The 22696-nt window shown below is 42.2% G+C and overlaps 6 protein-coding genes across 8 annotated transcripts; 3 read left to right on the forward strand and 3 right to left on the reverse strand.

The window, feature by feature from the left end:
• Positions 1 to 1062: 1062 nt before the first annotated feature.
• On the forward strand, positions 1063 to 1572 carry LOC119555412. The gene has a single exon (XM_037866770.1). It carries the CDS (start codon positions 1063 to 1065, stop codon positions 1570 to 1572), a length of 510 nt encoding a protein of 169 aa, XP_037722698.1.
• Positions 1573 to 2109: 537 nt separating this feature from the next.
• Positions 2110 to 7832, forward strand: LOC119554991. The gene is made up of 7 exons (XM_037866129.1): positions 2110 to 3003; positions 4538 to 5003; positions 5608 to 5722; positions 6007 to 6256; positions 6314 to 6491; positions 6970 to 7106; positions 7172 to 7832. Exons 1-7 carry the CDS (start codon positions 2688 to 2690, stop codon positions 7294 to 7296), a joined length of 1587 nt encoding a protein of 528 aa, XP_037722057.1. The 5' UTR covers positions 2110 to 2687; the 3' UTR covers positions 7297 to 7832.
• Positions 7833 to 8157: 325 nt separating this feature from the next.
• On the reverse strand, positions 8158 to 9321 carry LOC119553345 (enoyl-CoA delta isomerase 2). The gene is made up of 3 exons (XM_037863681.1): positions 8948 to 9321; positions 8769 to 8888; positions 8158 to 8708 (listed from the first exon to the last, which is right to left on the reverse strand). The coding sequence occupies exons 1-3, from the start codon at positions 9218 to 9220 to the stop codon at positions 8313 to 8315; spliced, it is 789 nt and encodes a 262-aa protein (XP_037719609.1). The 5' UTR covers positions 9221 to 9321; the 3' UTR covers positions 8158 to 8312.
• A 480-nt stretch (positions 9322 to 9801) lies between these two features.
• LOC119553140 (centrosomal protein cep290) lies at positions 9802 to 17275 on the reverse strand. 2 transcript variants are annotated; one of them, XM_037863337.1, is made up of 14 exons: positions 16839 to 17275; positions 16605 to 16778; positions 15954 to 16361; positions 15106 to 15692; positions 14745 to 14983; positions 13753 to 14687; positions 13562 to 13694; positions 13261 to 13414; positions 12510 to 13199; positions 11777 to 12421; positions 11582 to 11714; positions 10531 to 11522; positions 10083 to 10413; positions 9802 to 10020 (listed from the first exon to the last, which is right to left on the reverse strand). In XM_037863337.1, exons 1-14 carry the CDS (start codon positions 17169 to 17171, stop codon positions 9829 to 9831), a joined length of 5946 nt encoding a protein of 1981 aa, XP_037719265.1. In that variant the 5' UTR covers positions 17172 to 17275; the 3' UTR covers positions 9802 to 9828. The 2 variants fall into 2 exon arrangements, with proteins under 2 accessions (XP_037719265.1, XP_037719267.1); XM_037863339.1 differs by lacking the exons at positions 16605 to 16778; positions 16839 to 17275 and adding an exon at positions 16421 to 16512.
• A 1110-nt stretch (positions 17276 to 18385) lies between these two features.
• Positions 18386 to 20607, reverse strand: LOC119555413 (gustatory receptor for sugar taste 61a). The gene is made up of 8 exons (XM_037866771.1): positions 20223 to 20607; positions 19876 to 20067; positions 19628 to 19822; positions 19404 to 19570; positions 19152 to 19274; positions 18940 to 19094; positions 18522 to 18774; positions 18386 to 18466 (listed from the first exon to the last, which is right to left on the reverse strand). Exons 1-8 carry the CDS (start codon positions 20365 to 20367, stop codon positions 18386 to 18388), a joined length of 1311 nt encoding a protein of 436 aa, XP_037722699.1. The 5' UTR covers positions 20368 to 20607.
• Positions 20608 to 20934: 327 nt separating this feature from the next.
• LOC119554354 (bifunctional peptidase and arginyl-hydroxylase JMJD5) lies at positions 20935 to 22298 on the forward strand. 2 transcript variants are annotated; one of them, XM_037865220.1, is made up of 2 exons: positions 20935 to 21250; positions 21302 to 22298. In XM_037865220.1, exons 1-2 carry the CDS (start codon positions 20978 to 20980, stop codon positions 22226 to 22228), a joined length of 1200 nt encoding a protein of 399 aa, XP_037721148.1. In that variant the 5' UTR covers positions 20935 to 20977; the 3' UTR covers positions 22229 to 22298. The 2 variants fall into 2 exon arrangements, with proteins under 2 accessions (XP_037721148.1, XP_037721149.1); XM_037865221.1 differs by having other exon boundaries at positions 21113 to 21236.
• The last annotated feature ends 398 nt before the right edge of the window (positions 22299 to 22696 follow it).

Raw genomic sequence — 22696 nt, forward strand, 5'->3', positions numbered from 1 at the left:
TTATCGCAGGGTTAATAAATTGACTGATTTTAATAGAAGCACTAAATCTTTATTAGCCACAGTTTTGGGCGGTTTGTGGGCGTTAGAGTGGGCGTGGCACTCTACTGAAACAAACTTGCGCTGCGTAAGAAGCTCAGGAATCTGCTCGCCAAATCTCAATAGCCTAGCTCTCATAGTTTCCAAGATCTCAGCGTTCATCCGGACAGACGGACAGACGGACAGACGGACAGACGGACAGACGGACAGACGGACATGGCTAGATCGACTCGGCTAGTGATCCTGATCAAGAATATATATACTTTATGGGGTCGGAAACGCTTCCTTCTGCCTGTTACATACTTTCCGACGAATCTAGTATACCCTTTTACTCTACGAGTAACGGGTATAATTAGGAGAAAAAAGGGGGAGAAGGTGGTGGCAACAATTTTAAAAACTAAAATAATAATATCACATTTCTTAATAATATCACATTTCTTAATAATATCACATTTCTTATCATTTAATTGTTTTGTGAGTAGATATGTTGAAAATAATGGTTTTATCTTACAGAATACAAAATAGATGATTAACAAGGCACTTTTAATGTTCTTTACTGAAAATAATTTAAAAGTGTTTATTACCATTTGCATGGAATTAAGGAGTTATGATATCGAGTAACATATATCATAAGCCAAAAAGATAACGAGAATCGCTTAGTGGTACTGAAAAAATAAATATATTTTATGGGAATATGTATATATAAGGAAACTGCTGACAAAGAATGTGGAAACGGAAGTTATCCAAAGCGCTAATCAAATGCCTTGAACCATTCTCGACGGTCAGTCGAGAACATTTTAAAATTAGTTCGCTTAAAGATTTCGACCGAGGCGGTTCGGCATAAAAATGCAAAAGTCAAGCAGATATTATTTGTTCGGATATCTTTTAATATTTTCGGGGTTTTTCACAGCTGCTTCACAGCACGAGCAGAGTGCTGGTTCAGTGTGTCTTTTGGAGAATGCGCCAGTGCAATGTGGACCCTTTTGTTCTTCTCTGCTTCATCCTGTCTACGATCACAATATCAAAATGCAGCGGCAGTGGGATAAAACCCAGGAGAGGCTGGGTCGAATGGAAACCCAACTATTAGCAATACAGAAACTCCTAGCTGACGTTAAATTTTCACCGGAAGTGCCAGAGGATGTAAAATCGAATGTGGCAGTCGGCAAGTTCGAGGCAATCAATTCCAGACAGTTTTTTATCGGGAAGAATAATCTTCAGGATTGGAATACCTCTGCGAACATTTGCCTTCAAATGGGAGGATATTTAGCATCCTTCCAAAGTCAAGAAGAGTTTGACCTCGTCAAAGCCAAGCTAAATAGTCAAGATTCCTACTGGCTGGGCATCCAAATTCAGGATAATAATAACACCTTTACATCAGTTTCCACTGGCCAGCCAGCCAAATTCATAGAGCTTCCGGCTAATATATTTCATAACTGCATGAACAATTCCTGTTTCGTCTTTCTGCACGGCGGCAAAATGAGCCTTTCTGAGTCGGTCATGAAGGCTAATTACATATGTCAGGCGGATGATCTGTAGTTTAAAATATACCCATATAACGTAGCCTCAAATATTTGATAAACTCTATTAGAATTAGAAAAAACATTTTAACCTTTTTAAAATGTATAAAGAATTTTAAAGCTTTTAGAAAGACTCACATATATAATTAGGGGTTGAAAATATTTTTAATTAAAATGAACAAACATTACTTTATTAATATTTTTATTAATTGTAATTATTTTTTATACAGAAATTGTAAAAACTTTTGTATCTTAGAGATACATTTCGCAAAATGATAGGGATATATAGCTTATTCTCAGAAACTGGTTTACACTGCTTAAAACTGCCTTAAACTGCTTTTTCCGAACTCAAAACGCCCACAATAAGCACGCCCCTTAAACTCCGAAAGGTAAATCCACCACAAATGCCAAAAATCAACACGCGGGGGTAAAAACTGAACGAAACAAGAACATGCGCAGATAAAATCGAAGAGAGCCTCCTGTGGGGAAGCCGAGCACAGGACGAACAGGACATTAACAACAATTGAACCCAGTTCCTCAACCAGTCATTGGCGGAGTCTTCAATCGCGTAGACGTTCCTCGCAGAGAACCGGATGCCGAGAATTCCGATTCCCCGATTACGACAAAATCGGTCGTCTATTTTGTACGTGATGCAGTTGAAACCGTCCCTGCGATTCGCCTTCGTTTCGGTGGTCCATCTGAAGAATGCATGAGGACTAAGGGTCTCCAAATGCCAAATGCATTGCCCTCAGATCCAACTTCAGATCCAATCCTTGTGTCCTTGTTCTGTTCCCATGTGCATTCTATTAACGGGTGTGCCAGTGAGTCCCGAAAATATGTGAATACCAAATATTTTACCCATAAACAACCAAGAGTGCAGTTCATCCTAACGATCGTTCCTAGAGCACACATATTAAGCTAATCAATAAGGATATCCCTGCTCTATGTGAATTAATCAAGTTGATATTTACGTGACTCCCGAACGGAAAGAAAAAACAAATGGCCAAAGTGCGTGAGACGCCATAGGTGACCCCAAAAAAGGAAAAGAAAAGGTGACCCCAAAAAAGTAAAAGTCGGCGATAAAGAAATCGAGTCCAATGCAGTTTGTTAGAGCCGACTACGCCAGACTGCAAAATGCGTTTGAATGAACCAGCTGCAAAAACGCGACCCAGAACTAAATCAACGACTGCAGCCACCAAGTTCTCATCATCCGGGGGTGACCTTCACCTCGAATGTTCCATTTACAATCTGATCGGGCTGCTCCTACTCATCACCACGATCATGGGCGGCGGATTTGTTCAGGGCAAGACCATTTACGACACGCTTAACAGCAGGATTCAGGGCCTGGAACCCCTGGAAACATCAAAGGTTCCCCTGCAATCGACCGCGGCCACGCCCACTGCCCCCGCCCACGCCCACATCCAGGTGTCCACGTTACGGAGTAGTTACGGTAGGCAAATTGCGAAATTGCTACTTGCTAGCTTTGAGCTGCGGTTAATGCATAATTATATAATTGGTTTTCAATTATCCTGCTGACTCAGTTGGCTCGCAGGCATTGTCTTCGGACTGGTGTCCAAAATACGTCTCGCAATTCCACATATCCTTGACTCAATCGCTTGATAGGACACCTCTCTCAGGCACTGAAAGTTATGGTTTCGAAAAGGAGGTCACCACAATTAGGGTTATTTAAATCTAGAAATATGGCCAGGGTTTTTTTTGTGGGAGTAATTTACATCAGTTTATTGTGCACTTTTAAGTAAAACAGTTTTCTTATGGATATTTCAAACTTGTTTATTTTAGATATATGTATGTATGGAATTATATCTGGAGTTGAATCCGGTTCCTAAAATCCTGTTCTCGTTAAAGCTTTATTTATTCTTTTTATTTTTATAAAATGGTAATGGGAACTGAAATAAATCTTAAGATATTCTGTAGAACTTAATAAAAGGATGTTTGGTCAATTTTCTTCTCCTTCAGTAGGTATTTGGACTTACGATTCACAAAAAAAAAATTTTCATTCTTTTTTAAGTTAATTTCCTTAGGCATAAAATTTTCTCTACAATTGTGCCATAGAAATCTTTAGAGATTGGAAATCAAATAAAACGTTTCTTTGCGGAATGTTTTACACAACTTTTCAAAGATATGAAATATATTATATTACCTGTCTGGGTATTTTTTGTTGTGACCATAGATGTATATAGATTTATTAATGGTGGTTCGGTCAAAAAATAATAAACAATTTGATTAACAATTAGCAAAATATTTTTAAAGATATAATATATTCTTTTTATTTTAAATGTTTTGTTTATGCTATGGACTTAGTCGCATCGAAAGCTTTAAGCAATAAATTAGATTTGCAAGACGCGGAAATTGGCTTTGATAAATATCAATACGTCAGATTTCTTTGTTGACTTTGGGAGAAGCAAACTTGGCATTTGTTTAGTCCCCGGAGGTTTCAGTGTATTTGGAACAGACAAACAAACATCCCAACACTTATCGGCCAACTTGGCATTTCCATATACAGCAATGTTCAAAAGAATAATATATTAATCTGCAAAAGAAAGTCATTGTAATGCGAATTGATCAAACTTTGTAAATACCAAAATTATATTATATATATTATACAATTTTTCTGAGTTAAGATTTTTTTTATACTTAAATAAATGTATAAACAAGTGGTATTTCAAAAATAATATTTTAACTTTTTAAGTTTGTGAACATTTTACCTTTACGGCTAAAAAGCATACAAGTTCACATTCATTTTCACAAATATAAAACACTTAAAGGTTTTTTTCAAAGGCAGAAGGCAATAAGTAATTTTAAATGAAAATCGATCTGATGCTATTATTCTGAACACAGCTGTATACACACTTGAGTGGCTGAGGCATGTCATCAATTCTCAACTTTCGCCCACATCTCCGTCTGTCTGTCTCTGTCGCAAAATCAAAACCCATATTCGAATGAAATCGATAACTCCTTTCCAGAGGATTCGGATGACGATGGCGGGGATGCCGATTACGTCATCCCAGAGGGTCTGACCTCCACAGAGGCGATCCTGGAACAGGATAGCCCTGGCCGGGGCCAGGATCTGGAGTCGTTATCCCTGCAGGCAGGATCGGGCACAGTCTCCCCAAGGACAAATCCCGATCCCTCTGGGCACAAGAAGAACGGCTCCTTCCAGCAGATTGGCAGCCAGAATGTAAATGCCTTAGTGCCGGCCACGGTGGCCACCACTTCATCCGGCAACTCGTCGAGCGCCAACGCCTCCGCCTCCTTGGCCACGCCCACAGAGCCGGCGAGGAACCGGAGCACCGGCCACGTTCGCAACTCCGCCGTGAAGGTGGACAGCAAGCATCCTCTGTCCAAGGGCCAGAAAACGGATGCACCCATGTTGAACTACATCTTCGACACGTTCTCGTCGGCCAACAAGCATCACCATCACGATCAGAGGTGAGTTCGGTGAGATCTCTGGGATCTGAACATGTGTATTCGCCGGAATAAATATGATATGATAACGTTATAATGATTTTAAGACAGTTTTTTATATAACATTATATGGACTGACTTAATTTATTTTATAAAGTATTTTAAAGTCATTTGCAATGTACAACAATCTTATCTGTATAATTAGACGATTTTTTCAAAGAAAACATATTCTAAACTACTTTATTTTGAAAGATTTGGAAAACTCTTATTCCAGTGAAGTATTCGAGATAAGAGCAGGAATAAACCAACTAAAGGATTTAAATATTGAAATTTAGAATGATCCTTAGAAACTTTGAAGATATTTTTCAAATTTCTCTAAGATAAATCAGGCGCGGATCCATGGGAGTATACGGGGGATATTTCCCCCAATAGTGCAAACAAGTAGAAGTAAAAAATATGTAAATGGGGTATTACATTTAATTTGTAGTATTTTTTTCCAAAATTTGTATTCCTACTTAACAAATTCTTTTGTATATTTTCCCGTCACAACCAAATCCTGGATCCGCCACTGATATAAATATATTTCAATGTTGATATTGATACCAATATTTTTCGTATATGTATGCAGGTATGGTCCCCACTTTGAGGATGTGCAGCGGGTTGGTCAGGCCACCAATCTCACCGTGCAAGCGGGCTCCAGCATCCACCTAAATTGCAGGATCTCACTACTGCAGGATAAGACTGTAAGATGGATACTTTATCAAAAGCAATTAAATAGAATATTAAATTTGAAGCGTTCGTCTTAACTTTCTTTTCTCCTAATTTGCATTCATATATAAAGACCCATTTATAACTGACATTATCTTTTGAGCATATTTCGCCATCATTTGAATTATACAAATTTTGTATATAAGCAATGGACTTCGTCTTTATCATATAGCAGATTAGAAATTTGTTTCTAAATTTATATGAAAAAACGTAGGACAAAATGTCCGTTAACATCTTCATCGTCTCCTCCAACAAACAGGTCTCTTGGGTGCGCCACAACCCGCAGGATGGGGCCAATGGCAGTGGTAATGGTAATGGAAATGCCCTGGACCTGCTGACAGTGGGCATGCACACGTACACGGGTGATGAGCGCTACAAAATGGAGTTCCAGTACCCCAACAACTGGCGACTGAAGATTACCAATGTGAAAAAGGACGACGAGGCCATATACGAGTGCCAGATCTCAACTCATCCGCCCCGCGTCATTCAAATTAACCTGCATGTGAATGGTAGGCATTGAACTCTTACATTCGCCAGGTAGAGAACTTATTGAAGTGGTTTCACAGCTCCGAAAGTAATGATAGTGGACGAGGTGGGGGATCCGCTCCAGGAGAAGTACTACGAGATAGACTCCACCCTGCAGCTGTCTTGTGTGGTGCGAAATGTGGCCATGACCAGTTCTGTGGTCTATTGGAAGCACATCGACAGCATCCTCAACTATGACGTAACTCGCGGGGGAGTGAGGTGAGTGGGTGCAGCGGGAAAATTTCAGAAAATATTAAAATAGTACGTTTTGGGCTCAATGTTTTAAATTTTAAAGATTTATTCGAACCAAAAATACATGTCTAGAGCAATATCGGGGTCACTTTATTGCCAAGACAATGCCCGGAAACTTAAGACAGCCCTATGCCTAGCAGGATTATGTCATATTGACTTCACCTTGTTTAAAATTTAAAAGAAAATATTAAAACATAAAGTTAATAAAATGAAAGTTTATAAAGATTATACCTCAACATCTTAGGACCTGTAACCGTTTTGGGTCACTTGTTTCAGGAACTAATTTAAGGAAATTTTTAAAAATTCTGACTAATAGAGAAATGAATCATAAGCTTTTTGAAATATTCCGTTCCCAGATCGGAATTTTATAGAAAATGTGATGTGCTCAGAAAAGCAATATTTGGGTCACCTTGCCTTAGTTAAAATCCTACCAAAACCCTTTCAGCGTCAAAACGGAACTGATGGAGGATGGAGCCAACTCGACGCTCTCGATAGCGAAGATCAGTAAAACGGACTCTGGCAACTACACCTGCTCCATCAGCGAGTTCCAGAACTTTACCATAGTGGTGCACATTCTGAATGGTGAGTTGGGTATAATAATTAATAATATTAATGGGTATTATTTCTGAATCCATATCTGCTTGCAGGCGAAAGCTTTGCGGAACTGCACCATGGCGGAGCGGTTGGGAACCGAAGCACGTGGTGGAACCTGGTGATGCTACATTTAATGGCACTCCTTGTGCTACATAGTTTAAGGGGGGAGTTTAGCTAAGGTAGCTTAAGGGGCAGTAAACAAATTGAGACAACATCGTTTTTCCTGTAGCACTTTTTGTTGATTAATTGTAAAGATTCTAAATTGGATGGGGCAGTTATTAGAAATAACTTAAAAACGCAGCCTAAGTTTAACTGGCTATTATAGATATGTTTCTACGTCTATCATCAATTTGTACATGAGCAGGCACGCCTAGGATTAAGCTAAGATTAAGTTCGAGTGTATTTGAGAACCTGGAGAGAGAGGCCAACGAATTTCCCTAGCAGAATTTCACGAGGTCAGAGTCTATGGCCTGGCCCAGATCTAGTTGATACAGGAATGTAAAGCATAGTGTAATCTAAGTCACTGCAAGTTCGTTATCACATGCTTTTGCAGCAAGGATCCGAAGACCTCCTGTGGGAACTACTCAATGTTGAACTAGTATAAAGTGCAATACGGTCATATACATATTATATACATACACACAACCACACGAACGAAAGCATCGGTCAAATGATATGTTAATAAACGAATACTCGTATGTATGCAATAATAAAGTGAACTATAAATGAATGCGAATGGAATTTGAATTTAAACTTAGCGGGAAAATCGATACTGCGGGGATTTTTCGAGGGTTGCCAGATGGATGAGTTTAGGTGGGATCAATTTTATCAAGTTAAAAATATTTGAATATTTTTATATTTTTGCAGCATTATTATTTTACCCGTAGCTGTAAGAAGTATTCACAAAATTTGTTCTTGCTTAGGGTTTAATCAGCACTCCCGAAAAGCGTATATGTATATGTACAGTAAACAAGATTAGCCAAGGAGCGTATAGCATACTATACCCATAAGACCTTTAATCTAACCGCAAAGAAGTCCATTTGAATTGATGTATGTTTTATAAAATCAAATGAAATCAACTAATCTTTTTTCATAATTATAAACATATGTACAAAGCTTTTGTGTTTAAAAATAGGCCAGCTTAATTTTAACCACTGAGGCGTGGTTGAGATAATAATGGAACCTTAAAATCATCTACAACTTGGCCTTGGCCTTACGGCTGGCAAAGTCCATGATGGCCTGGAAAAATTCCGGATGCTGGAACTGTTTGAGTAGTTGCTTGCACTCCGATTCGTTGGCTTTGATGAGATTCTCCACGAATCCCTCCTTGATGAGGCGTTTTCCTTGCAAAAGGGAGTTGGTGGGCAACTCGGAATACTGACGCAGTTTGGGCCAAATCACCGTATCCAATTCGGAGGTCTTGAAGATGCGTGAAACAAAGTTGAACTGATAGGCCTCCTGGGCGCTCAGAGGTTCGTTGAGAAGGAGAGTTTCCGATGCTTTGGAGCGACCCAAGATCAAGGGCAGCATGTAGGAGGAACCACCTTCTGGCACTAGACCCAATTTGGTAAATGGGGTGTAGAAGTAGGCCTAGAATGGTATAAACTGGTTATATTCTGGTCCAATATTGGAGGTTAAATCAAAATTCACCGTTTCGGAGCACCAGGCCACATCGCACAGCCCCACAATGGTGGCTCCGATTCCGATTGCTGGACCGTTTACCAGGGAAAATACTATCTTCTTACAGTTCACAAAACTCAGAACCATAGCCTGTAAGTTATACATATTATGATAAAATAACAAAATACATATCTATATCGATATCCTACCTTAAAGGTAGCATTGGATTGCTTGAAGTAGGCGTCGATATCGTCGCTCTGGGAAGACTGGGACAAGTCATTTCCGGCCGTGAAGATGTCGCCGACGCCTGTGAAAACAACCAGGTTGACTCCCTCATCGTCGTTCACCTCGGTCAAGACCCGGGTCATCTCCTGGTAGGTGAACCTGTTGATGCAGTTTTTCTTTTTCGGGTTGTTGAATTTCACGACGAGCAGCTTGCCCTGCTGCTCCACAAGAAGTTGCTGGAATCCTTGGTACGACATCTTGATGGAAATGTTCTGGGTAGAATGAATAGCAAAGTCCAATTAGGGAATCATTTCACTCTGATTGCCGGTGTTTATTGTTGTTAATTCCATCCGATTACTGGGGCATCAGGGGTACTCCCACTCTTAGAAATTGATTAGTCTAAAGGTGGGCGATAGTTGGTGAAGTGTTCACTGTGATAAAAATCAGCTTGTCTTATTTTAACTATTTTATTTTTAAATGAACTTAAATTGTGAGGCCTATAAATATTGTAGACCAATATTAAAAAGAAAAGTTGGTATCAGTAGTTCGCATTTAAGGTACTTAAAGTTCTTGATTAAAAAACTTAAGATTGACAGCTATCAGATTAATTAAAATTTTTTTATAAAAAAAAGAATAAATATAAAATCATTTTTAATACGCCGACTTCTAAAAAATTTATAAAATAAGTGAGTAATCACGACAATCTTGTATTTCCTATTTCCCATTACCTTGTTTGGCAACTAATACCCTTCGATCTGGCAACTCTGAAAAGGGCGCCAAAAATTCAAAGTCCACGAAAAGTGAAAAAAAACGTTAGTTTTATTTTTCTTTTGCTGTACAACATTCATCTTATGAGAAATACTGGTTATTCGCTAATTTCATCAATCACTGGAACGTTTTGCAGTTCGGAACACTTTCGTTTCCACAAGGCGAGCTGTTCCCTCAACACTTTTTCCTTGGCGGCAGCACGGGTCAAGAGGACTTTAGCTTTCTGGAGGAGTTGTGTCTTCTTCACCAGCTGCTCCTTGATGAACTTGAGCTCCTCGTTGGCAGCATCCTATTATAAGTGTAGAATACTATAATAATGGGACAGCAAGTGGTATATGGAATAGTGCATACCTTACTACGACCACCGCATTGGCTGCACTTGGTTCGCTTTTGGAGCTCCTGCTGCAAAGCGCTAATCTTCTCCAGCAATTCTCCATTTTGCTGCTGCAATCGAGCCGCATCCGCCGGTGTGGAATCCGTGGAGCTCCTGGACTCCGTGGAACGTCGACCATCTTTCAGGAACTTGTTCTCCGATCGCAACTTCTCTACGAGATTGCGCAGCGACAGAATCGTCTGTTCCGCCGATTGTCCCTGGTTGGTGCTTACTTTCAGGCCAGTGCACTTGCACAACTCTCGACGAGACTCATTGCGGGCCATTTCCTCTTTCAGGGCAAGGATATAGCTGTATAAAGAAGAAATGGGTCTTAAGTCTATCTCTAAAGAATTCGCAATTTATGTAATTCCGAAGAATTTGTATTTAATCAAATGGCTTAAATAGGGGATACTTCATCATACTCACTCCTCCAAGTGCTTGATCCTCTTCTGCAGCCGATCGCTGCTGTCTCCCTGCCTCAAGAGATCCGAATCCAGTTGCAGCTGGAGGTTCCTGGCCTCCAGTCGGATATTCTGGGCCTCGATGGCCTGGCAGCGTTCCTGCATCTTCTCTAGCTCCGTGGTCAAGGCATTGCTGCCCCTGCCCTCCAGTTCCATGGCGATGATCTTTCGCTGCTGCAGTTCTATGCGGGACTTGAGGGCCTGTATGAGGTCCGCCTGACTCTGGTCGAAGATCTGGGTATGATGGTGCGCCGGGGAACTGCACTCGCTGCTGGGACCCGTATATGTTTCCGGACTCTCCGAGGGAGACGGGGTGAACTTGCTGACACCCACATGCTGGAGATTCGGACAGGATGGAGTGCGGCAGCATTTGAGGTTGCTTGAACCGGAACCCGAGCCCATTGAAGGACCATTCCTTCCCAGTTTGGACTCCATTATTTGCTTGTCCTTTTCCAAACGGGCAATGGTGGTGCGTGCTGCCTGCAGAAGGGTTCGAGTCTTGTCCAGGGCCAACTCGGTTTCCTCCAATCTCGCCTTGGTCTTCTCCGCCTGCTGCTGGTATCTCTTCTGCTTCTCCCAAAGTTGAACCTCGTTGGCGCTCCTCGTGCGCTTGGCCTCCAGAAGGGTCTGCTGTCGCTGCAATTGACCGCGTGCCTCATCCAAATCCGTCTCCAGCTGCTGGATTCTCTTCTGCTGGTTCTCGTTCTTCACCCGGGCATTCAGTTCCGTCTTTATAGAGACGACGGGTCGTTTGAGCAACTGCTGGCGAAGCGACTGACTGAGATCCCTGGCCTGCTTTTCGCGCTGGGTGACATTGGTCAGTTGGCGACGCAGTGCCTCCATTTGGGTGTGATATATCTTGTTGGTGGCCTCGGTGCGATTGAGATCGGCAGCCAGTTTGGCTATCTGATCCTCCGAGAAATTGGAAGTGTCCTTGATATAACGCTGCTGGTCGTCCTAGAGTATTAAAATAAATATATTTCAGAGAACCCAAAGTTTATATTACTTATAAATACATGGAAGTTTTTGAGAGTATCCATCAGATCCTTGATATGCTTATCTTTCTCATCCAGAAAGACGCGTAGCTGATCCAGTTCCGGACTCGCATGGCTCTCGACGGATTTTTCCCGCTCCTGGCAGAGTTTCAACCTGGTTTAAAAAAATATAAATTTGGTTAATCCTAAAGAATTCGCGGTCTGTACAAAACTCACTTTTCTTTCAATATATCCACCTCCTCTTCTCTAGTTTTAAGGTTCTTTTCATTGTACTCCAGCTTGTCCTTTAGCTCCTTGATTTGCTTGTGTAGCGTGGGCAGTTCCTTGAGCTCTTCCGTATCCTGTTTTTCCGCCTCACCTTCTGGCTCTTGAGATACTGGATCTTCCGCACCCACTTGCACTTCCACCTCTTCTGGGGGCCTATCCACTGAGCTACTTTCAAAGAGTTCCTCAATCTTCTCATCCGTCAGCTCATTAACCGAGTTCTCGGAATTGGAAGTCGAGTCGGTCGAGGAGACTCGCTCCAAAGCGGCCTTGGGTCTCTGTTCCAGCTTGCCCTTGAGCTCCAGAATCTCCGCATCCTTGGTCTTGATGTTGAAGTTTAGGTTATTCACCGTAGCTCTGAGAGATTCGTTTTCAGCCGCCTGTTTGCTGATGGCCTGCTGACTCTGATCCCGCTCGGTCTGCAGGAGATCCTGGTACTTCTGAATGGACTGATCCTTCTCCAGGAGCAGGGTGTGGAACGACAGTATGGTCTTCTCCACCACTCCACTGTGGGGACTCTCGGACTCGCGGCTCTCCGATCTGGATGCCTCCAACTGCTTGCCAAGAACCTCGATGCGCTGATTGGCTTCCTGGAGCCTAGGATAAGGATTTGAAAATGAATTTTTATTTAATAATAAAATATCACAAATCCCAATCACCATTAATTATTCTTAATTGTACTTACGTTTCCTGCATTTTCTGTAGCTCCTCACGGGATTCCCTCCTGCTGTCCTCCACTGCATCCGCCGTTTGAACGGATTGATTCTGCTGGATGAGAATGCCATTAGTTTGGACTGCCGTCTCCGAGAGCTTCACTGGATGCTCCAGCGTTTGGGTGGCCGTATCCAGGTGCGGATGTCTTCGCAGAGGCGATCCAATGGGCGATGATTGCCTGTCTATTAGCTGGGCTGCCCTCCTCATGGCCGGAATAGGAGGAGTCACTGCCTCCGTGTTGGTTTCCGCATCCACCTTGGAGTGGGTTTTTTGGACTCCTTTACCGAACAATGCCTCAATGGTGCTCCAGTGCTCAGTGTCGGTGGCCTGTCGTATCCTCAGTTCACCCAGTTCCCTAAGGAGCTCCTCCTGCTTGGCCTGCAGGATTTCGCAGCGCTGTTCCAAGAGTCTCGTCTGGGTTTCAGACTTTATTAGCTTCACCAGCTGCTGCGAACTCTCCTCCTTGGGTGAAATCTTCTTCTGAACCACGTCGGTTACATCATCAATCAGGGCACTGTGGTCTTCTTGCCGCTGCTGCACTTGCTCCTCCTCCAGGCGACGTTGGAACTTTTGGTAGGCGAACACAAAGTTGGTGAGGAAGACCAGTGGAGTGAATTTGGCATATTTGTCTTTGAGCATAAATAAGGAATGCTGGAGGAATCTGTAAGATATAAAAGTGATTGAGTTACAAAATGGTTTATACATATATTACTGGTTTATACTTGTGCTTAATATCGCTATTGGTGCGCTCTTGCTGGAAGTCCTGTTGAGCTTGCTTCAAGGATAACTCGCTGGCCTCCAGTTGGGTTTGCAGGGAGTCCGCCTTTTGCTGCAGTTGCTCTCGCTCCGTTTCCAAGCGGGAGCACTCAGCTTTTACTGCAATGATTTGTATACATTTTTAAATTCTAGAATATAATGGAACGCTTTATAGCTATATATTTTAATCTCTTGACAAGGCTCCATGGCTTGTAATATAACAGAACCCAGAAGTTCTTGGAAAGAGGTTAGCAGTATTGGACTTACCACTATCCAAATCCCTTTGTACCTTGCCCAGCATTAGTTTCTCGTTGGAGCTGCTCTGAAGATCGGCAACCAGATGACGCAGGTTGATGTGGTTGTCTGTGATATCATTGAGTAGCTTCTGCTGGGAGTGGATCTAAAAGGGGTTGAAGGGTTAGTATTTCTGTAAGTAGAGATTAAGGAGAATCTCCCACCTGTTCATTGGCCACGCGAAGCAGACCCTCCAACTGCTTGGTTTCCCTTTGAAGATCTGCCTGTTTGCTCCTCCAATCAGCCAACTCCTGTTGATGCTTCTCAAAATCCTCGGCTGTGATATAATCCAGCTGATAGTTATCCTTGATTATACCATACTCCATACATATCTCCGGGGGTTTCAGCTCCCCCAGCATTTGTTCCACCGCCTGACCAAGTTGCATGCTCAAATTGGCATTGCGTTGCTCTAGTTTTTGCTGCTCTTCTGGGGTATACAAATTCCTTCGACACATTCTCTCCAGTTCCTCCTTAGTTCTTAATAGTTCAATCTTTTGAAGCTCTAATTGTCTTGCTAGTACAGCCTTGTCTTCTATAAAGCTGAGTTCCAGTTTTCTGGTTTCAGTGAGCAGTTGATCGTAATCCCTGCGCATATAGCTATAGGAACATCCTTGCTTTTCCAACTGCAACTCCAAGATCATCAACTTATCATGAAGCTGCTGATTTTGGTTCAATAGTTCACTGCCATCGGCGGACATGTGGAGACGCAGTTCCTCGTAATGCTTCCGGAGAATGGTTAGTTCTGCCAGGACCTCGCTTCTGGGTTCCACTTCGGGATCTGGGATGGTGGGACGCTGCAAGCCCTCCGTCGCTTCAGTGGGCGAACTTGGCCTGGTGGCTGTATTCACAACGGGATCCTCCTCAACGGGTTGCTCCTCTGCAATCTCTGGGACATCGCAGAGGCTTTGCACAGAAGACAGTTCGCCGGTTTCCGAGTCGCTGGAGTTCTGCTGCTGGAGCAGTTGACGCAGTGCCTCCTCCCGGGCTTTTAGCTCCAACAGTTGGCACTGAAGACGCTGTGGAGTGGCCGTTCCACTGGGAAGAGCTTCGATGAGGCGGCGCAATAGATCGGAATCAATGGTTATGTGCTCTGAGGTAGCTGGAAGGAAATTAAATATTATAAATTTTATAAGTATTTAAAGACCTAACCACTCACCATCATATTCCCTCAGCTTCTCCAGAATCTCGTACATCCCAGAGCGTAGAGTTTCATTCTCGGCCAGGACTTCGTCGTAGCGATTCTGCATCTCGGAACTGGCTGCTCCATCGCCTTGGCCACGTCTTGGGGAATTCTCCAAGGGAGCACTTGGGGGAACTTCACCCACTTCGCTCGGCGCCTGCAGGGATTCATTCATGGGCTGAGGGTTACCCTGCTGCAGCTCCAGGAGCTTACGCCTGAGAATTAATAAGGTATCAATGGATAGGTAAATATAAATAATACAACAAATATAGTGTCATTTATAGTTAGCCTCATATTTGTGCCCAAAATAATAGTTTAAAGATGTACGATGTCATACCTCAATTCACTCTTGTCCAACTTGAGTTGCAGACGCAGTTCCTCGGAGGTCCTTAGTTTAAGGGTCAGTCGCTCGATCTGTTTGTCCTTGTTGCGCTGCTTGGAGTGGACATTTTTGGCCAGGATGACCACATCATCGGGAATGTGGAGCTGGCGTCGCAACAGCTCGTTTTCCTGGACCACTTCGTGTAGGGAATTCAATTCCTGGATGTAGCTCCTCAGCTGCTTTTCGCGTCCTGCCAGCTTTTGCTCCAACCCCGAGCAGCGTCTCAGGGCTGGAACCAAACCATCTTCGTCCCTTTTGTAGGACTCCAGGGCACTCAGGGCATGAAGTGCCTGCTTGGACTTGAGTACATTGTCCTGCTCGGCGGCCTCCAGCATCTCCGAGAGCTGCTGACTCCGGGCATTGGCCTCCCGGAGGCGCTCCTCGATCATCTGGCAGCAGGCTCGAGGCTGCTCCGGATCCTGGGATCGCTCCTTCTCCAGGCACAACTGGTTCATCACCTTCGTGGAGCTGACCATCTCCTCCGCCATCGTTTTCAGTTTCGCCTCCAACTTCTCTATGCGCTGTTCTCGGAATTCTAAAAGCTGAAAGCGAATAAAATAATCAAACAGTTTTTGAAATTCGAATAATAACAACACTAGAAATACTACTAGAAATAGTATGGTTTTTCTTAAGAACTTAAAAAGTTATTCATTTTATGTTTCAAAAATATATAATTATTTTGAACCTCAATTCGAAAGAGTGAATTTAATTTAAATGATCATAGAGTAGGTTAAGTTTTGAATTCAAGGAACTGTGTCCATTAAAGCCAAAAATATGAATGCTATATACGATTTCCTTCTTACATGTCTCAATTTTATATGCTCCTCCTGCTGTTGACTCTGACTACTGGAAGAATTGGTCTGAAGAGAGTTAATGCTTTTGCCCTCCAGTTGTTTCCTGAGACGCTCCACCTCCCTGTCCCGATCATCTAGAGCCTGTCTCCATGAAAGGGACTTCGTTTCGTATTTGTCCAGGAACTGTCGCATTTCCAGCTCCTGCTTTTCGCGCTCCACCTCCAGAAAGGTGACATTTCCCTCCAAACGAGTGATCTCAAGACCCTGCTGCTGCTCCTTTTGCTTCAAGGACTTGCGCTCCTGCTCCACCTTGGTGATGTCCTGGCTCAATTGCACTAGGTTCGCCTTGATGTTCTGCAGTTCGCGTTCGTGCAGGACTATGGTCTTCGATTGGGCTATGTTCTGGTTTTGAAGCGTCTAAGAAAATAAAAACAAATTTAGTATTTAGCTAAAAAGGGTTATACAAATTGCATTACCGTTGAAACTACTGAATAAAAAGTTTACGGCTTAGAATAAATTTAACTAGGCTTTACAAAAACCGAAAGAAATTAGTTTACTTCATTTTATTGCTAAGGACTGACTGATTTTGTCAGTGCATCGATTCTTAAATGTAGACTTGCTTCGATTATATTTTGAAAAATTTTTGTAGGTTTATCTTACCTCGATTTCCTTTAAGAGCCTTTTAATGTGCTTGTTCTTGGAGTCGATGTTCTGGAGTAGCTGCTCCTGTTTGTCCAACTCGGACAGGGGATCCGATGAGTCCTTGTCGCTGATCTCGGCCTGCTGGGCCGCCTCTCTCAGGCGCAGCTCCAATTGTCGTATTTCCTCCCCCAACTAATGAGATACTGGGGTTATTTAAGGATTCCCCTCACCATATTATATCACATATCTCACCTCCTTGGTCTTGCTTTTCAGGCCATCGCGTTCTTCCTCCAGCTTCTGCAGCATGCGCTTCAGCTTCTCATTTTCGTCCTGCAGGCGCCGGTCGGTGGATAGTCCTCCTCCAGTTCCAGCTCCAGTGCCTCCATCCTGCAGCCGCTGAACCTGCTCACCCTTGTACTGCAAAACGGCCAGGGTGAGCTCCAGGGTCTTCCTCAGCGACTTCTTGGGCAGCTCCCCAATGGACTCGGCCAGCTCGAGGAGTGTTTCATAGAGCTCCTGCTTCTGGCGCGCCGAAAAGTCGCGGAACTTGCGCAGGGATACGGTTTCTGGTATGTCCATGCTCATCCTGGTGGCTCATGGCCTCGCTCCTCGGCGGTTACTCACGTTCTGAGTGAAATTATTCCCCGATTTTGCACAACAGCTCTCCTGTTTTTCGTTTTTTTTTTTAATTTCCGAGCGGTTGCCATGACAGCTGGGGTCAAAACAAACAGGAGACCCGCTCAAGGGTTGCCAGTCCGGAAACGAGGGTGCCGGCAGTGGTGCCTTTGTTTTTGCTGGCATTCTGTTTTGCTACCAGCTTCGGCTGCGTACAAAGTTTCCTGACAGGATAATTGCCTCCTGGGCGGCCAAGGGATCCCCTAGGAGGACTTTCGGAGCAGGAGCTCCTTGGGCCCCATCACAAACAAAAATGGCAAGCGGTAACCAGGAAAGTGTTAATTGGCAAAGTGTCAAAGGCCGAGTCCTGAAATTGAAAAGCCATTTCGGTTTGGTGCGCCGTTTTCTCTCCTCCTCCTGATTTTTGTTAACTTCACCCACACGGAAAAAAATGTATCTTAAATGTATCTAATTTTGAAAAAATAATATAATAGATTTTATTGAACTTTTATTTATTTTCGATATTATTATTATTATAAAAACATGTTTAGTTGAAACGTTTTACTTTTAGAAAATTATTGAACATGGTTTTTGGAACAACAATCCCCATCCCTAAGAAATTCTCAAATCTACCAATCAGAATTTAAACGTACTATAACTACGCTGCTGTTATACTAAAACATTACCTTTTATATAAGTTTAGGTAATAAATCCATAGTTCCTATGTATATAAAGATAGGACATTATCTTTTTTGGACATTTTGGTAACAAACCTAAATGATATCCTCGAATTATGTTTTTCTGTGTTCTCCATCTCCTGTTTTGGGTAACTTTACCAACACCTTCTTCTGTTTCCAAACTCATCGAGTTGCCATCAACATTACGTTTGTCTACATGTGTAAGATAATTGAAACTAATGGCAAACGACTTTGGTTGCCCTCCCATTTGTGGATTCGCCCTCTATGAATGACAGCTGGGCCGAAAATTGAAATGATACTTCAAATGGCCAATTATCCGCGAAGCTTTCTGGCCATTTAAAAACCACCCGAATCGGGTGAGTTTGATGAACCCAAACACGAACTCCCTTTATAACATTGTTTCAGCAGTAAAATAATATAAATATTAATACATGCATATATTTAAACATTTAATGAAATTAATAGAATTATTTTTCTTTAATTTTTTTAACCGCAGCGTAGACCCTTGTGGCTCTTTGCATCCATTTGGAGCAGCATAAGCTCATATGTGACCAGGGTGGCCAGCATCTGGTGAGGATGGATAATAGTAATAATACTAGTACTCTTCATTAAATAAGCTTACCCCAAAGAGACTCTTTCTTGTCAAATAGTACAGACGATAGCCCGACAGTCCAACAAATTCGCTGGTCAGCTGATCAGCGAATCTCTGGACTTCCTGGGTCCAGTCACCACTGGGCACCAGGTACAAGGATTTTAGGGGCAAAAGCGAGGCATCGTGTATTTTAGAGGCGGTCATGAAAACAAGACTTGTCCTGGCCAGCAGGAAGATCAGCGAGTACCAGAAGTACACATAGTTAATGGGATGTCGTAGTTTGCTGAGCGATTTTAGATATAAGGTAAAAGCACTTTATCTTTTAATTCACTTAAAAAGGTGTCTAAAAGCATGGCCCAAAATATTTTTAAGATAAACCTGTTTATCACTGCCTACTTTTAGACACCTTTAATTTCGGTGGAAACCACGATTATAATGAATCACTCACGTGAAAATAGCTAGTGCCTGGTTACAGATCACATATACATTATTCGCACAGGATACGAAGACTATATTCGACATGCTGGCATCCACCAAACTGGTCAGCTCACACAGCCGTATGTGATCCCGTCGGATATCGTACCACAGGGCATCCGGAACATGCTAAATGGAAAAGTTGATAACCTAAAATTATTCAAACTATTTTCAAGGCTATCTTACACGTCCCTCCAAAGCGCCCACTCTCTCAGCAAATTGCTGAAATCTTTGTGCCAATCCTATACTAGTAATCATTATGAAGATGTCCATAAAGTTCCATAAAAAGGTAAATGATCCGTTTAACCACTAAAAAGAATAATAAAAAAATAAATGGAGATACCAGTATAGGTGGCTAAAAGTATGCAACAATTATAAAGTAATATTTATCATAGCATACTTTTAGTCACCCTTAGCAGCAATTTAAAGTATCCTCACAAATCCATAGCACATAGAGAAAACGTTAAGAGGCAGGAGAAACATTATGTCCGAAAACTCCTTCTCCAAATAAATGTCGAAGGTAATCTGTGACTGGTTCGAATAGCACTGCCAAACGTGCATGCTGTAACTGCAATATCCAGAGGCATAGTACAGCATATGATCCCCTAAAAAGGCTTTCGGATTTCCAGAAAACAATTCGGGGAATCATTTAAGTAACTTACCCACTGCCAAAACTCCCACGCTTAGTATAATCACGTTGACCTTTGACCGAAGGCTCCGCTTGCAACGTTTATAGGGAGGGAATAGCATCAGTATATCCAAGGAGCTCCAGGGTAACATTATATGCGACCAGGACCGAGCGAATCCCACGAAGTTCAGCCAGTTGACCATGCCCACGATAAGGAAAACCAAGCCAACTATTTTTTAATGAGATTAAGATATAAAACAAGATATGTCTTCCCAAACTCACCCATATTTTTGGCATTTAGTCCAGCCTTGAAGAGAACATTTGCACCGATTAAGGTCTTTATTCCACCGAGTAAGAGGAAGAGACCAGTGACTCCCAGGCCAAAACTCCTCACTTTGAACTTTACGTCCTGGGGATCGCGACTCAGGATATTGGACAAAGGCATAATGCCGAAAAACTGGGCCACACAAAGATCTGAGGCAAATATTTTATTTACAAAAATAACTCTATTTTGTTTTTAATTTACTTTTCAATGTGTCTAATAAAAAGTACCATTTTTTTCAGACCATTTACAAGTGATTTATAAATCCAAATCATTTCTGTGGAACCCGAAATTTCTGTTCACTTACATGGCCTGATGGCTCTATAAAAGGTGTCCAGTTGCTCGAACTCCAATCCTCCCTGGGCACATCGCCATCGCATGGCCAAAATAGCCTTTTGTTTTTGGCGACGCACCTTCAGGTGCTTCAGGATGTTATCCGACGTCTTCGACATGCTGGTCAAGTCTGACCTCCAGTAATCCCCGTTTTACACGGGCATGTCTCATAATTGTTGTTTACCTGGCCAGCTTAGCCCAAAACCCGTAATTAGTGGCACTTCAGTGCAGACAAACTATTGTGGGGCTTTCGGAGCTCAACTCCGCCTTTGAAAAGCTCTGAACTTACTTAAATTTCGTGCCAGTGCAAAAAATACCTTCGCTTTGAAAGGACGTACTCCAAATATTCGAAAAAAAAAAGTCGCAGTAGGAGTTTTCTAACCGGAAACTCTATTAACCTAAAGTTAAATAAGAAAGCATAAGTAAAATAACATTGTCTTGTGGAATGAACCTGTGGCTCTTTTAAATACAAAATATAATTATTGACATCCTTTTTTTTAAAACCGTAGAAGTAATCGTTTTAAAATATTAAAATTTTACTATTTTTACCTCATGTTCATAAATCCCATAAACCATATATGATTTAACTTTTTTTTGGGTTTATGATTATAAAAATATTTCCTTAAATATTCAAACATCGATAGAAGTACCATTTCCCTTTTATCGATATTAAACTAATATAAAACATATGGCTACTCAGATAAGCAAATACAAGTTTGTAAACATTCAATGGATTCTACGTTTTTGGAGCTGACGAAGCTGCTTCCCCGATGGGTGGATATAGAAAATGTGATTCAGGGCGAAGTCGAGGCACGCTACATACTCAAAACAGCCACGGATTACATGGAGAACTTCCAATCTAAAGGAAATTCCGGGGAAGAGGAGACCAGATACCTTATATGTGCTTTAGTGGATAGAAACTGGGAACGCATACACACAGGACACTTCAGCAGGGTTCCTTTAAATACCAGGAAGATATACGCCATAGGTTGCTACTTTAAGGTACGTTTGATATATATTCCAAGCTATACTAACTGAAATTAAATATCTTAGATTTTTTTCCTACTTCTTGAGAGCTCGAGTCCTGCTCAAAAGGAGCTATGCAGTGGGATCCTGGATGAGGCTCAACTATTAGGCTCCATGGAGGATTGGAGCGAACTAAAAGTCGCCTTGATGGATTACCTGGATAAGGGGAGACCGGAAAATTCCGGAACCCTGCCAATTCTGGAGTCATTAAAACGAATATCCTGCACCTGTGATATACCTCAACTAGAAGCTCCCAGCTTACAAGAGTTCCAAACAAAGTGCTTTCAGGCAGGACAACCCACACTCCTTCTAAACACCATCCAACATTGGCCTGCTCTGCATAAGTGGTTAGATCTCAATTACCTTCTCCAAGTGGCTGGGCATCGCACGGTGCCCATAGAAATAGGTTCCAATTATGCCAGCGATGAGTGGTCGCAGCAGCTGGTGAAGATCAGCGACTTCTTAAAAAGGCAATTCGGGGGGGATAGGAGTAAGAGCCACCAGGACATCGAATATCTCGCCCAGCACGAACTCTTCTCCCAGATACCAGCTCTCAAAGGAGACATATCCATTCCCGACTACTGTTCCATAAGCAAAGAGGATCCCCCGGGAGCTGTGGACATAAAGGCCTGGCTGGGACCAGCTGGTACCATATCACCGATGCATTACGATGCCAAGCATAACTTACTATGCCAAGTATTCGGCTCCAAGAGGATTATATTGGCTGCTCCCGAAGATACCGAGAATCTGTATCCCCACGAAAGCGAGTTTCTAGCTAATACATCCCAAATAGATGTCTCTCAACTGGATCTGGACACATACCCTTTAGTGGAGAAGGTCAAGTTCTACCACTTGCTCCTTCAACCTGGCGACTGTTTGTACATGCCACCCAAATGGTGGCACTATGTGAGATCTGAGGCCCCCAGCTTCTCTGTAAGCTTCTGGTGGGAGTAGAATTATAAAGTACATTTTTTTGATACTCTCTTTTTATATGACCTGTTTGTGATTAAAGTTTTGAAGCTAACGAAACCAAAGAGTATTTGATTGGTTGTTCTAGAGAACAGATTCAGTCATCTAATATTAAAAACCTATCTCAAGTATCTAGAATTCAAAACAAGATAGTACTTTTGCAATGCAAAATATTAATACTTTTATCTTTAGTACCTATTATTATTATAAAGACCTGACAATCAAAATGTTCGAGTGGCTTGTGTTTGTTTTCTATATCAAAACCTCATAACGAAGCCTAAAAATTATCATTAACAAAAACTGTTTAGGAAGGCCTAGATAATTCCCATAGTTACTTCCTTGAAATTTTACTATTTTTGAAAATTCAAATACATTTCTGAGTAATTATAGCAAAATTAAAAATAGTTCAATCTGAGTCCCTTAATCAAATACTACCGATTTCTGATCGACCAT

This window comes from Drosophila subpulchrella, chromosome 3L (assembly GCF_014743375.2).
Source record: "Drosophila subpulchrella strain 33 F10 #4 breed RU33 chromosome 3L, RU_Dsub_v1.1 Primary Assembly, whole genome shotgun sequence".
NCBI lineage: Eukaryota > Metazoa > Arthropoda > Insecta > Diptera > Drosophilidae > Drosophila > Drosophila subpulchrella.

What these genes read in the sequence shown, in the direction of transcription:
- LOC119555412 (XM_037866770.1), top strand. Translation starts at nt 1,063, where the DNA reads ATGCAGCGGCAGTGGGATAAAACCCAGGAGAGGCTGGGTCGAATGGAA.
- LOC119554991 (XM_037866129.1), top strand. Translation starts at nt 2,688, where the DNA reads ATGCGTTTGAATGAACCAGCTGCAAAAACGCGACCCAGAACTAAATCA. An exon ending in GTAACTCGCGGGGGAGTGAG is followed by an intron (nt 6,492 to 6,969) that starts GTGAGTGGGTGC and finishes AAACCCTTTCAG; the next exon opens with CGTCAAAACGGAACTGATGG. An exon ending in AGTGGTGCACATTCTGAATG is followed by an intron (nt 7,107 to 7,171) that starts GTGAGTTGGGTA and finishes ATCTGCTTGCAG; the next exon opens with GCGAAAGCTTTGCGGAACTG.
- LOC119553345 (XM_037863681.1), bottom strand. Translation starts at nt 9,220, where the DNA reads ATGTCGTACCAAGGATTCCAGCAACTTCTTGTGGAGCAGCAGGGCAAG. An exon ending in AATCCAATGCTACCTTTAAG is followed by an intron (nt 8,889 to 8,947) that starts GTAGGATATCGA and finishes TATAACTTACAG; the next exon opens with GCTATGGTTCTGAGTTTTGT. An exon ending in TGGCCTGGTGCTCCGAAACG is followed by an intron (nt 8,709 to 8,768) that starts GTGAATTTTGAT and finishes ATACCATTCTAG; the next exon opens with GCCTACTTCTACACCCCATT.
- LOC119553140 (XM_037863337.1), bottom strand. Translation starts at nt 17,171, where the DNA reads ATGAGCATGGACATACCAGAAACCGTATCCCTGCGCAAGTTCCGCGAC. An exon ending in AGCATATAAAATTGAGACAT is followed by an intron (nt 15,693 to 15,953) that starts GTAAGAAGGAAA and finishes ATTCGCTTTCAG; the next exon opens with CTTTTAGAATTCCGAGAACA. An exon ending in ACAAAGGGATTTGGATAGTG is followed by an intron (nt 13,415 to 13,561) that starts GTAAGTCCAATA and finishes AAATCATTGCAG; the next exon opens with TAAAAGCTGAGTGCTCCCGC.
- LOC119555413 (XM_037866771.1), bottom strand. Translation starts at nt 20,367, where the DNA reads ATGTCGAAGACGTCGGATAACATCCTGAAGCACCTGAAGGTGCGTCGC. An exon ending in TCTCTATGTGCTATGGATTT is followed by an intron (nt 19,275 to 19,403) that starts GTGAGGATACTT and finishes TATTCTTTTTAG; the next exon opens with TGGTTAAACGGATCATTTAC. An exon ending in CAAGAAAGAGTCTCTTTGGG is followed by an intron (nt 18,467 to 18,521) that starts GTAAGCTTATTT and finishes CATCCTCACCAG; the next exon opens with ATGCTGGCCACCCTGGTCAC.
- LOC119554354 (XM_037865220.1), top strand. Translation starts at nt 20,978, where the DNA reads ATGGATTCTACGTTTTTGGAGCTGACGAAGCTGCTTCCCCGATGGGTG. An exon ending in CCATAGGTTGCTACTTTAAG is followed by an intron (nt 21,251 to 21,301) that starts GTACGTTTGATA and finishes TAAATATCTTAG; the next exon opens with ATTTTTTTCCTACTTCTTGA.